This window comes from Clupea harengus, chromosome 11 (assembly GCF_900700415.2).
Source record: "Clupea harengus chromosome 11, Ch_v2.0.2, whole genome shotgun sequence".
NCBI lineage: Eukaryota > Metazoa > Chordata > Actinopteri > Clupeiformes > Clupeidae > Clupea > Clupea harengus.
Window position 1 is genome coordinate 7322424 of NC_045162.1, and position 13336 is coordinate 7335759.

A 13336-nucleotide genomic window follows, 5' to 3' on the forward strand; every position below is an offset into this window, starting at 1 on the left:
TCCTTGTTGCTCATGGGTAGAACATGCCTGCCGCAGTGTCAAGGTTATTGGTAAACTCAGTTCATGATTACTTCATTTTTGTAAAGGCTTATCATAAATCGAGACAGATGACATTTCACATTTTCCCCTTCTATTAACCCCACAGGAAAGGGGATGATGACTCAAGTGAAATCTGAGAGCCTCCAGAAGACTGCATCAGTTTGTGATTTGTTGTCATGACAGCCTGTTTGATGGGTCTGATGTTACTAGGGTGATGAGGGACTATGAAGAGACGCTTTAGTGACAAAATGGATATGAATGCATTTGCTTTTATCTTTATTCTATACACTGTAACCGTTATGTTAAATTGTGGATCTTTAGTACTTCTATTGCATTAAAAAAGACAGTTTTGTGTAAAACATTTCATGTAAAAATAACATCACATTTGCGGTTGAGGGGACTGACTGATTCGTGTTATTCACCAAAAAAAATCAATGATTGCATGTATGAGTAAAAATAAACAAATTGTTTAGTTTTATTAACATTGATGTTACTCAAAAAAGCGCGTAGCATTTATGACAACCGACATTTTGGATTAGGCGTGCATGGAAACCAAGAAATGAAAGTCCACTCCGCCCTAAAGCGCTCCACATCAATTCAAAACTCAGCCCATTTCCAAACTGAGCCAACCTGTTGAACGTCAGTGAAAAGGGTGTTGGCCTCTGCCTTCCCTAATCAATAGACAGATTTCACTGTTGGTGCCAACAAAGGTTTACGACGAGTAGTCCAGCTTTTATTCTGCGCTTATTCTTCAAGTGTGAAAAGGTTAGGAGGTAAGTTTCAGTGCATCAGGGTGTCTCTATGTAATTTTAAGTAGCCTAACGCATTCTACGTTGTGATACTATTTTTTTAATTTTTTTTAAGATGGTCACATTTTCATGATGAGTGTATAACATGACAACATTTGCCACCTTTGCACTTTCCGTCTGGCATTATGTTTTGTCAGAGTAATTCAAAATATAATGGTTTTTTTTTTAATGCGAAATGTTTTAATATGTAACTTTACAGTCTGTGGTTTGCGGATAAACCGCCCTCTGTCAGCGAAGACCCTAAAGACAAACAGTGTTTCATTTCCGGATAGTCGCAGTTATTTAGTAGTGCTAAAAAGTCTAAAACTAACATCCTAGCTATGTATTCGTCATATCATTGTTTGGTGATAGGCTAGTTACTTAGGATGCTTAAAACCCAAGACACTGAAGCGTAGATTTGTAGATGTGTTTTAATGTGAACTTTATAATTTATCATATAGACTTGTGATGTAAGTTTGGGAAATGTTTGGTATGGAATTAGTACACTTAACAGCTGGATAGACGCTCGTATCCAAGACTCACGTGGGAGAACCATAGCATGTGCAGTTTAACTTGCGCAACATACTCCTTGCTTCTGCTTTTCCTGTCGCAACTTCGTACGCACACGGATTGTATATACTTTATACTGACTTGAGAATGGGATAGTGTGCGCACATATCCCCAAACATCAGTCATATACACACCACGCCTATGACTTCAGTCCAGTCATTTGCTCACCCGTTGCTCTTAGGATAGCAAACATGGATTGGTATTAAACACGGCTCACAAGAATGGAGGATGCAATGTTTTACGTTGCACTTTACCTCCACTCAGTATACACTCATTAACAATAGTTTGAAATAGTTTCATGACAGGTTTGTCTACCGTAACCTTGCTTATTGACATAATTTGCCCACCCGCCACTGCTTATTTGACAACCCATGTCAACGGTTTTTTTTTTTTTTCAAAATAACACTTTATTTTAGTACACCGATTCTATTGTACTATGAAGGGCTTTAGTATCGGTGTACTCGGAAAGCGAAACAACGTGCTACAGGTTCAGCTTTTATTTTCAAATTTGAGGATTCAGCCCTCCCAAAAATATCCAGATCCTGCCAGACAATTCCTTTCATCTGGGAGGAAAACCAAAGGGAAAAAAGGAAAGCGTCTCTGGTTTGCCTATGGTAGCACTCAAAGGAGAGGAGGCGTGTAGGAAGAATGAGTAATGGGAAATAATATGTGACATTCCCCCATGCACCCCTCATAGAGACGAACACATGGAAATATACCCTCATGGTGCCAGCATTAAGTTTTACTCTACTGTATGCAGAGACAGGAAACACGTGGTGTAAGACCAGCCACTATGTTTATTCCTTCTTTTAGAGTGACAATGGGTGTTTTATATGTAATGTGAGGATGCAAAGGGCAAGCCTTGTCTGGAGTGTGTCTGCCAGTGTCTGTAGTTTTAACTGTTTTTTTTATGTGTACTGCCATCTGCTTCTTACCTTCTTACCAGATTGTCACTTTCAATGTTAAAGGACATATTCTGTCATAGTCGGGGTGCACACAGGAATCCAGATGTCTGATTTAGCGTAGGATTATCCAACTTTTTATACAGTGATGACTTTGAAAGAATCCAGAACCTCAAAGCTTAAGTAAACCACCAGTGATTGTAGGTCTATGTTTTGTGATCAGTCCCATCTTCTTGAGAGACCCCGGGATAGCAGGTCCTAGTAACATTCCTTTGATCTTGTAAGGGTCCAACACCTTGTAACAAAAGAAGCTGTCTGGTATGGCAGCAATGTTACAATGAGGTATGCTATGGTCACTAAGATACTTATTTACGTATGTAAGCTCTAGGGCACAGACCTTTAAGCAGAGCCCAACAGGTGTTTGTCCTTGTTGCTCATGGGTCATGGCTGTTGCAATGTCAAGGTCATTGGTCAACTTTTCTGGGCATAATCCTTTCCTGCTGTGCCCTATTAGTCATTTGGTCACACAGATAATGAAGGAATACTTTGTAATATTTTTTGTTTGTCCCATCTGTTTTAAATTTTTATCAGTAAAAAGTAAAAAGACAATCATTTGGTTTGGCAATTTGTCTGTTCTGTCAGTTTTGTGAGTTGAGTTTTGCCTAGCGTAGTCGCTATATATTTTCTACTGTATGTGGCCTCTCATCCACTATTCAAACCAGATGAACATTGTTCTACAAAGGGCAGTGTGTGTACGTACCTCACTCTAAAGTATGCAGTCTATTCTTAGTGGCAGGGGTTTTGTTCTTAAATTAGGCTCATACTCATGTTGGATTCCTAAGGCCATGTGGCACAGCCTTTATGTGGCGTCTGGCTGCGGTAGCTCCGTGCTTCCTTGTTTTGGGGAGGAGGGTGATCGAGACATGCAGGAACTACAAACAGGAACTCAGCAGGAGACGGGTAGACCACACAACACTTTAAGGGTCACTTTTGATGAAAATACAGCTGCACCAAAGATATCCATGCCTTATCTCTCTTTCTATCACTCTCTTTCCCTCTCCCTTTCTATCTCTCTCTCTCTCTCTCTCTCCCGTTCTATCTCTTTCTATCTCTCTCTCTCTCCCTTTCTATTTCTCTCTCTCTCTCTCCTAACCTCTCTCTCCCTTTCTATCTCTCGCTTTCTCTCTCCCTTTCTCTCTCTCTCTCTCTCTCTCTCTCTCGCTCTCTCTCTCTCTCTCTTTCTCTCTCTCCTAACCCTCTTTCCCTTTCTATCTCTCCATTTCTTTCTCCTACCCTCTCTCTCACTGTTTTGTATGTCTGTGCTTGTACACAAATGGACACACACGCACAAACATGTCAACACATACATACGAACATGCAGGCACACACACAAACACAGACACACACACACACACAGCTCATCTGCAACTGCAGCCTTGACTCCTTGAGGCTGACGAGCTCTAAGAGTCACTGAGTGTCGTGCGGTAAGACAAATGTGAGTTCTCTGATGACTCTGGTGCGTTAGCTACTTGTAGCCACACGATTAGTCACATGACAAAAGACAATGTGCTCATCCAGGGCTTGGCCAGTTGGCCCCATGCCTCCCTCACCCAGTGGGCTTGGCTCAACGAAGCCCAGAGTTCACTGTAGCATCTAGTTAGCTGCCAGTTGCATAGCGGGGCCCACACGACTCCACCTTCAGCTTTTCCCATGCATAGCAAACCGCTCCTTTGTTTGAAAAGGGTATAGTGCGTATGTGGGGAAAACGTGTTAAGGAGAGAGTGTGATTTCATTTATTTTATGGGATGACATTTTTATTTGGGCGAGACAATGTGTACATCTGATTTCATCTATAAGGAATTTCGGTTTGTATTTTACCATGATAGTAGAGCATTTTGGTTTGTAATTGCGTTTGTATAGTTTGTATGCCATGGCTGTGAGGTCATTGCCATTGCTATTGCCATTAGACAGTACATGTGTGTTTACTGCGGTACTTTAAGGGCAAAGCATGGGGTCAGGGAAATTATGGCTTTTTTTTTATTTTTATGCGTTCTTGGTTAGAGAGAAAGGAGAGAGGGACAAAGAGGTGGAGAGAAGAGAAAGAGGTCTTTGACGTTCTCGATTCTAACCGCCAGGCAAACACACAGACCACTCTCTGAATATCTGACACTATGCTGGTTTGTGTGGCCGCAGCATGACAAAAGCACGTAGTTTCTGTGTGAGCAGGCCTTGTTTAATGATGTGCCCTGTGTGACCAGTCATCCAGGCTCAACACTAAACATTATTGTAGGATCGGCTGGTAGGTTGGAGGATTAGGAGCGAGACGGAACAAGGAATTCAAAGTTAAAGCGGGACTTCACCATAGTACAAAATCAGTGGGAAGCTACACAAACCTGCCAGGTCACATCCCCACCCAGGAGCACTGTGGAGCGGGGAACAAAGGCGGGGGAGGTGGGGGCCGTCTCCAGATGCAGCGCAACGCGTCAGGCAAGTCTGCACACGGCCCACGGCAAAATGGTTGAATGTGTCTGTGGCTCAGTCAGAGCGAGCCAACATAACCCGTGAGAAGAGGACAACACTGTCATTATCGCCACGGCCTGGCCCCACTGGCACCTCAGCCCTTGGGGTGGGGCAGGGGGCACACAGGGAGCAGGGGGGGGGGGGGGGGGGGGGGCGGGCATAGTTGGCAACACTGCCTGGCATTCTTATACAGACCAGGAAGGGGGGGGTGGGTGGAAAAAAATCTGCGAGTTTAGCCTAAGCTAAGTGTTAATTCAAGTGAGCACTGTAATCTGACACCACTTATGAAAATAGCAAGGATGGGAAAGGGAGACCAAGAATTTTTACCAGACTTCGGCCTGAAATCTCCAGAGCTGTGCTTACGAGGCTGGCATTTTCTCCAGATTGGCATGGTTGCTTGGAAGAGGCTGGCTCTGGAAGGAATGAGGGCTGACCTATAGTGCGGTGTGGAGGTGCCCGTCACTGGGTCATGAATCCACAGCACACAGTCTGTTATGGTCTACACACCGTCAAGGGGTTTTCACTGTGTGATTGAGTACTCCTTCGGTCCTCTGTTGTTTCAGCAACCCGTCACACCATTACAGAAGATTATACACCAGGTCAACACTCAAATTTAAGGAGTTGTTGGCCAGACCATTGCATGGGACATTATGTTTTTTTTGGCAGAGGGAATGTGTAGTGTACTGCCATGTTAAGCACAGTACTGTTACTTTGTGTTTGTGCGTTTTCTTTGAACAGCCAAAGAGTTCTTGTCTTATCACAGGACAGGAATGGGGCTTTGTGGGACGGGGGAGGGATTTGCAAAAGCTCTTGAAGACTTTCCAGTGCCTGCAAATTAGCTGCCGGCCTTTTTAGCGGAGGTCTGGCAGGGCATATTGTGATCAAAGAGGGAAAATATTGGAGGTTAATTTTGGCACAGCATGAAATGTGATGATCCTGTTGTGTGTGTGTGGTGGGGGTGGGGGTGGGGGTGTGTGCTGTGTGTGTGTGTGTGTGTGTGTGTGTGTCTACTATACAGTCTATGTGATAAGCAAGTAGCCAGTATCCTTCTTAGACTTAACATATGAAGGCCTTCATTGGCAGAGCTGCTTATCGGATGTTTACACTAGTTCAGCCTTGACCCGTCTGCCTTAGTTGTGTTGTCATTTGCCTCTTAAGTCACATAACTGCAAAAGCCCCCATTGCCACATCAGTTTACATATACATTTACATTTTCTGAACCTGCTATTTCCAGTAGGTGCTATACGAGTATATATTTGGTTTATTAAAGAGTATCATAAATATTACATATGGTACTGAGAAAGTAGATGTGCCTGAGTAATTACACATATATTTTAAACTCAGGAAGATCATTTTTAACAAATACATTTTAATCATGTAACTGTCTATTATTCTTACAAATCCTCTTGATTCTATACATAAAGAATAACATATATAACTTTTCGCCTCATATTATGTCCTTGGTTTGGATTCCCCTTTTTAGCAGCCATTTTGTGCATTTTGGTCAGATCTGACATCAGACTCAAGGGAGGAGCTAGAAGTTGCAGGTTGTTGTTGACATTGGAACCTTTTGAGTTTTTTTCTCAGTCCTGGTATTTGCTATTTGCTGCCCTTGGCAGAGTATGTTTAATCAGATCAAATGGATTATGGGGCAGGACTAATTTGATTGAACCCTTTCCATACAAGCAGGCCTTAAATTGGACAATGGTTTGAGTTTCAGCGTTATCTATTTAGAGTGCACATTAGCTCCTCGATGGGACTTGAAACCCAAGTGTTTTGTAAAGTAAAGTACAATGTCTCTAACGTCTGCTCTGTCCAATCACTATATGTCAGGCACTAATGTCACATTTCCAATCAGTCACTCCTAATCTTTGTTTTCAGTGGAAAGTCTAAATCAGTTTTATTTTGGCCTTTTTGTCAGTAATATTCCAATCATGTTGTTTTTCTTCAGCCGGTGCGTAGTCAGTGATGGCAGGAGCTTTTGCAGCAATCTTTCTCACAGGTGAGTGACCTTTTTAATCCCCAATCTTAAAGAGAGGAACATGTCTGTATGAATGCAACCAAACCCCTATCTCAGTATAGCATTCGCAATCCATGTAAAAACAAACACAAAAAACTACCACTACTCAATGCTGTCATTTCAATATTCAATTTATACTGTATTGGTGAGCTAATGTGATGTTTCTTTCCTGGTTTGAGGAATTATGGGTACTGACTAAAATACTTTTCTCAGAAAAGGCTGAATCCCCTATCTAGGTCAATGGTATGTATTTGTGGTGTAATACAAATATAACTCACCACGTTCTCCGTATTTTTTGGCCACAGCTGTGTCCTTTGTACTGGCAGAGGGAAAGGAGAAACGTATGTAACAATTTTATTGATTGATCTGAGAGTGTTTTAACATACTTTGGTTTTAGCATCATGCTTATTTGCTGGGTGTTCAGTAGATGGTTTGTAAGCTGTAATGAATCAAACTGATCATTGTTTGTTTTTTTTCCACAGCGGAGGATGACCCTTTTACCTTTGGTAAGGCTGACAATGATTCTATGATTACTAGAACACGTACATTACATTTAAATTGCATGACATTTATTTCAGGTTCACAACAAAACAAAAATGTCAGTGTCTCATGCTCTCTCTCTCTTTCTCTCTCTCTCTCTCTCTCTCTCTCTCTCTCTCTATTTATATTTCTCTCTCTCTTTCTCCCTCTCTGTCCCATTTCTGTGGCACTCTTTACTGCACCCCCCTCCGTACAGACTATCATCAACTCCGTGTCGGCGGTCTGATTCTGGCAGCAGTCTTGTGCCTCATTGGAATCACCATTCTCATGAGTGAGTTCTTATTCAGCAGCTGTACTCAAACCGACCCAGAGCCACACCCATAGATTGAATATGAACAGCAAACCCTGCCTGGCTCATGCAAAGCCCAGTACTCAAACACAGCCCGAGCCACACCCATAGATCGAACATGAACAGCAAACTCTGCCTGGGTCATGCAAAGCCCAGTACTCTGAGATTTGCATGAGAGTATCTGAGAAGATTGACATTCAAATAATATAGACCGGACTATGGCCCTGTAACCTGTAAAACCTTAACAGCAGTATTTACAAATGTAGCATACTTAAAAAAAATGTTAAAGCCTTTATTGTCATTGTATTTGCATACCAATTTAGTTGAACATGGTGCTGCATATGGTGAGTGCATTTGACCGCTTTTTACATTTTATGATTATCTCTCTTTCTGCAGGTGGACACTGCAGATGCAAGTTTAACCAGGACAAAAAGTGAGCGGACAGTGACTTAATGACACAAGGCTGCATCTATCTGTCCATGCCCTGTCTAGTGTACTAACATTCCAAGGGGCCTTTTTAACCATCCCTTAATTACTGTTCCTTAGGAGGAGAGCAGGAAGCAGTGCTGCTGCACCACAGATGCTCAACGACACAGGTGTGTGTGTGTGTGTGTGTGTGTGTGTGTGTGTGTGTGTGTGTGTGTGTGTGTGTGTGTGTGTGTGTGTGTGTGTGTGTGTGTGTGTGTGTGTGTGTGTGTGCGCGCGTGTGTTTGTGCATTTGTGTCAATGTGCACACGTGTGAGATGGGACAGATTTAGTTTGTGAAATCGTTTTCTGTTGGAAATACATGCTATAACATAATTCTATTAATCTTACATTTAATCTATAGTAATTCTCCTTCCTCCAGTGATTGGAATTGGTTAAAATCTACTGAAGGTTGTGAAAGATCCTCGCCATGAATCTCTGTAAACAGATTATGTAAGAGTGTGTTCAAGAGAGAGTCTCACTTTGCATTTCCTGATTTGATTTCACAGCCCGGGCCAGCGAATGCTAGACGACAATCAGTGATGCAACTACAGCGTATTGGACTCTTGGCGGTTCCCATGGTTCCCATGAGAGTTCCCATGGTTCTTTTTTTTACAGTTTAATCAGTGGAATATGGTGGATTTTTCTAATTGAAGTGAACACATCACACAAAGGTTTTGAAGCTGTTCTCTTCTTGTGCATGATCCATCCTTACTGGCGTTTTACAGCAGTGGATTAGAAAAGGAGAGCAGAGTGAAATGCATATGGTAGATATTTGATTACAAAAAAAACAAAATATTGTGAGCTCACTTGCGTTGTCCTTTTTAAGGCTTTTAATATGTATGTATATATATATGTGTAGTCTACACAGAGTTGAGATGTCACTGTGCTTGAAAGTATCACTGTATTCGTCATGAGTGATTGGTACCATAGTATTTTGATTTCATGTTTCTAAGGGTGCATCCACGAATATCGCCATGGATACAAATTTCATAGCCTTGCTGGTATTTTTGCTCAGCACTGTCACTACAGTTTTGCAAATGAACATGTAAACAGCATAGATGTTTTTGTTTTTGTAGATGTTTTGCTCTGTCTAAACTTCATTAACATTAAAGTCGATATTAATGTATCTTTTTCAATTGTGAACATCTAATTCCAATCTTAGAATCAAACAAGAATCAAACAAGAATTAAACAGTGAATGTTGAAATAAAGTGTTTTCTTTTTATTCCAGATATGACACATTAAACTTGAGAACATTCACTTTTTATTTCATTATTCTTCTGACTGCCTGAATTAGTTTGATAGATTATCAGTGATACAACATGCAGACAATGAATGCAATATCAATACTACTGCATGGAATTGTCTCTTGAGGACTTGTGTGGTCCTGTGCTGACCTCTGCTGGACAGGAGTTACTTCACCAAACAGTCAGTTAAATAATGTATTAAATTACTGGACACGCATAACAGGGACACTAGCTTTTCCTAACACAAAGCTTTCTGACACACTGCTTGGAGACAATATCCTGACATAAATCAAAAACAAAAATTACAGCAGGCCATGGAATACTGTGCATAAAGGAATAGCAGTTGAAACTGACAAAAATATTTGCCTCTAGAATAAAAAAATATTTATTTTTATATACAGCGTATATATTATATAAAATATTTATTTATTTCATTTATTTATACAAATAAATTCAATTAGTAGTGATTGGCAATTTATAAATATTGGCCAGCTGTTCCCAGCCTCTTCAACTTCAGTCATTCTACAGAGTGAGACGCTCACTCCCCCCACCCTCTGGTTGAAGGCAGAGAGGGGAGTGAGCAGGCACCGCCCTTGGTCTGGGATCCTCCGAGGACAACAGAGCTGGAAACAGGTGCCTGTAAAACTAGACACAAACCTAAACAACAAGGAAACAGAAAGGACAAGGAGGGGTAAGGACATCAGAGACAGTACCAAAAGTGAGTGAAGAAGTCTATTCACACAGAGAAACAAAAAGAGAAAATAAAAAAAGAAGGATGGAATACAAAGCAGGGTGGAACCCAGATGTGACTTCGACTTCGACGCCTCCGTCTGCGCCTCCGCGTTGCCCGGACGGGGACGGGTACCTCACAGGCCCACCTCCACCTTACCAGGACTGGCATGGGCATCCGTCAGCGCCGCCTCAGTACGGTGGTGCAGGGCTCCAGCAGCCCTGTGTTGGAGTGTACCCTCCTCCAGGAGGCATGCCTTCTCCCTGGGTACATAACTCCAGTGGGGCTGCGTCTCCGGTCCCCCCTGATAAATTCAGTCCTCTCCACGGACAGCAGCCCACCGTTGCGTACCAGCAGCAGGTGTATACAACCCAGGCACCACTGGAGGTCCCCCTGCCCGACTACTTGGCTTATTCCATCCTCACCACGATCTGCTGCTTCCTGCCTCTCGGTGTGGCTGCCCTGATGTATTCATTTTTTGTAAGTATGAGCTTCTTGGAGCAGGTCCTGCTGCTTATTCGCTTTACGAATCCTGATTGGTGGAAACTCCAACATCTCATTTATCCGGTCGCCCAATCTGAAAAGCTGTGTCTTCTGACGCTCCTTGTCTTCATATGAAGTAGCATATATAGAACATAAATAAGTGATTATGTTGAAACATGGTGCTTACGAAGGTAAGATGCTGCCATTTCACTGCACCCTTAGGACACACCATCTGCAAAACAACTGAAATGGAACACGAAATATGTTCCCCACAGATTACTGCTGCTGTTGCTTTAATGCAGCATTTCGTAATAGAATTACGGCTGAGCCTGTCCGGTCAGTAGGAACATATTAAATTAGATGGGGGTTCAGGGGCGGTGTGAGACAAGAGCATCAATCTGAGACAACAGGGCCAGGGAAGGATCCATTACCATCACCCTAATTGATATCTGGATACGTCAGAGCTCCTGGCTGGAAGTTATGGGAGGAGGGATGACAACCAGGTCAAATAAGTGCACCTGCTATATAGACTGCTCCAGTCAACCGTTGGAATTTGTCAGGACACATATTGGACACCCGTCATGTTATGCTTCTGCAAATTACAATATATAATATATATAACACAATATATTTACAGTACAGCTTATTGGTGCTTGAGTCTGGTGTTGAAGTGTTGCTTTGTAGCTCTTTTTTTCTGTTTTCACTTTGATCATCTTGTGTTGTAGGCTACGTTGTTCTTTACCTCACATGTATGCCCAAAAGAATAAATGTACTTGTAATCTAAAGACGCCTAAGGCCTGAGAAGCAAGATATCCACAGAGACTGACTAGTTAGTGTAGTCAAGCTAAATGATTAGTTAGGAATAGTGTTATTTTTTTCTTCTTTCATTACACATTTTTGTCCTATCAAGGTGTAACTAAGGCCCTGTTTACACGAACCCTAGATTGCCTGAATCCAGAGAGAAATGTGTCCGGATCAACCTTTTGTTTACACGAACCGGGCGGATTGGGTCACTGAATCCCAGGCACGTGCACAGATAGACCTCTAGTGGTGCTCAAGCACCTGCCCTTTTGCCCTGGATGAGAAAAGTGCCCCTTCTGCTGGAGCCCAATTTTTTCTTCATTCATCAATATTTAAGAATAAAAAATACTCTCTCTATCATCAATTTCCCCCAAAATCTGTTTTGAAACCTGACGGGGCATTTATTAGAGTTCTTGCCGACATGCTCCGCGGCGCTCACAAACCCGTGCCGCGCCCCTCCCTCTTCCTCCTCCACTTAGTGCTCATGCAGTGCTCCAGCGTGCAGCATACTTCTTCTCTGACCCGCAGCATCAGACAAACAGGTAATGGCGGTGTTTGTGCAATCCCCCAACGTTGTTTGGTGATAAATTAACCACAACATTAGCGCCGCTGAAAACATTACATCACAACTGGTCCGACGTTTCCTAAAAAAATAAACAAACAAAAAACTCACGAAATCCGTGATTTCAAAGTCTTGTCCAGCTGTTTACTGATGTTTGTCATGTTTAATGAAGAGGGAGAGAGATACAGGCAGGCATCTTCTTTGTGTTGTTGTATAAATGCCGTTTAGACAATTTCGAAAGTATGTTGAATTTATGTTTATAAATGTCACGGGAATTCACAGCTAGAAAATAGCAGCTAAACTATGCTAGCTCTCGGTGTCATGCTATCCTTTTGCCACATTGTTTTATGTGATAAGTATCTCTTTGTCTGTTCCAGTTTTACAACGATCAATCTTGTATGAGTAATTGCAGAGGGTGAAAAGAGAAAACGCAAGAAAAAACAACACTTGTAATAACTACTTACTAACCGAGAGTGAGGTCATGGGGAAATATCAGACTGAGGCTTTAACGTTTTTACAGAAGTTTTATATTTCCCGGCATGACCGACCGGTCGAGGTTAGTAAGTTGTTTATTATATGGCATTTTTCGCTCCTATCATTTTGTAAATGAAAATAAATGGTAATTGTTAATAGAAAACATGTCATTTTGTTCAGCTCTCATGTCTTCTCAGGACACAATGTGTTTCAGGTGTTGCCTAGCAACCAATTACTTGCTAACTAAACGGACAACACGGCTCAGCTAAAATGGCTTTAATTTAAAGTAACAACACAAGTGATTCAAACTATAAAGTCTAGTCTTCATCATCACTTCAATAACACATTTTCGCTGCTTCTGAATTTCCTCATGGCTGTATCAATATCGCTCATTTTGAAAATGATGTCAGAGGGAAATACGGATCGATATCAGACCGGCGAGGAGGGAAATACGTGGCTGGCATGACTACCCATTAGCCAATCAGAACGCTCGTACTGTCGTTGCCATATAATAATTCTTCTTTATTTATAAGGAAAATTTAAGCTAGCTGTCTAATCCTGCCAAGAGAAAACGCAGGTCGAGGACAGCATAATTAGTGTAATGCTGCTTATGCTTCAACTCTGTCAGAAAACATTATTTATTTATTTTTTATTATTATTTTTTATTTCATAAATCATTTTGGCGATTGGTGCCCTTTTTTTGGTTTGAGCACATGCCCCCCAAAATGTCTGTGCACGTGCCTGCTGAATCCGCATACTTTTGAATCGGGTCTTCAAAGTGAGTAGATTGGAATCCGCCAGCGGATTGGTGTTCGTGTAAACTCCGATCCGCACACTTTCTAACCTGATGATGTAATTGCCTGAACGCCTCGCAACCTCAGCCTGAACCCTAATTAACCCTGCT

The 13336-nt window shown here is 42.0% G+C and overlaps 2 protein-coding genes across 2 annotated transcripts; both read left to right on the plus strand.

Moving 5' to 3' along the window:
* The first annotated feature begins 661 nt into the window (after positions 1 to 661).
* On the plus strand, positions 662 to 9342 carry fxyd3 (FXYD domain containing ion transport regulator 3). Its single transcript, XM_012818032.3, has 8 exons — positions 662 to 812; positions 6771 to 6821; positions 7145 to 7180; positions 7322 to 7345; positions 7576 to 7650; positions 8065 to 8101; positions 8215 to 8264; positions 8643 to 9342. Exons 2-8 carry the CDS (start codon positions 6788 to 6790, stop codon positions 8660 to 8662), a joined length of 276 nt encoding a protein of 91 aa, XP_012673486.1. The 5' UTR covers positions 662 to 812; positions 6771 to 6787; the 3' UTR covers positions 8663 to 9342.
* A 715-nt stretch (positions 9343 to 10057) lies between these two features.
* LOC122133290 (annexin A11-like) lies at positions 10058 to 10730 on the plus strand. The gene has a single exon (XM_042709167.1). The coding sequence runs from the start codon at positions 10158 to 10160 to the stop codon at positions 10728 to 10730; it is 573 nt and encodes a 190-aa protein (XP_042565101.1). The 5' UTR covers positions 10058 to 10157.
* Positions 10731 to 13336: the final 2606 nt, after the last annotated feature.

Coding starts and splice junctions, on each gene's coding strand:
- LOC122133290 (XM_042709167.1), top strand. CDS start 10,158: ATGGAATACAAAGCAGGGTGGAACCCAGATGTGACTTCGACTTCGACG.
- fxyd3 (XM_012818032.3), top strand. CDS start 6,788: ATGGCAGGAGCTTTTGCAGCAATCTTTCTCACAG. Junction 6,822..7,144: donor TGCAGCAATCTTTCTCACAG/GTGAGTGACCTT, acceptor TTTTGGCCACAG/CTGTGTCCTTTGTACTGGCA. Junction 7,181..7,321: donor GGCAGAGGGAAAGGAGAAAC/GTATGTAACAAT, acceptor TTTTTTCCACAG/CGGAGGATGACCCTTTTACC.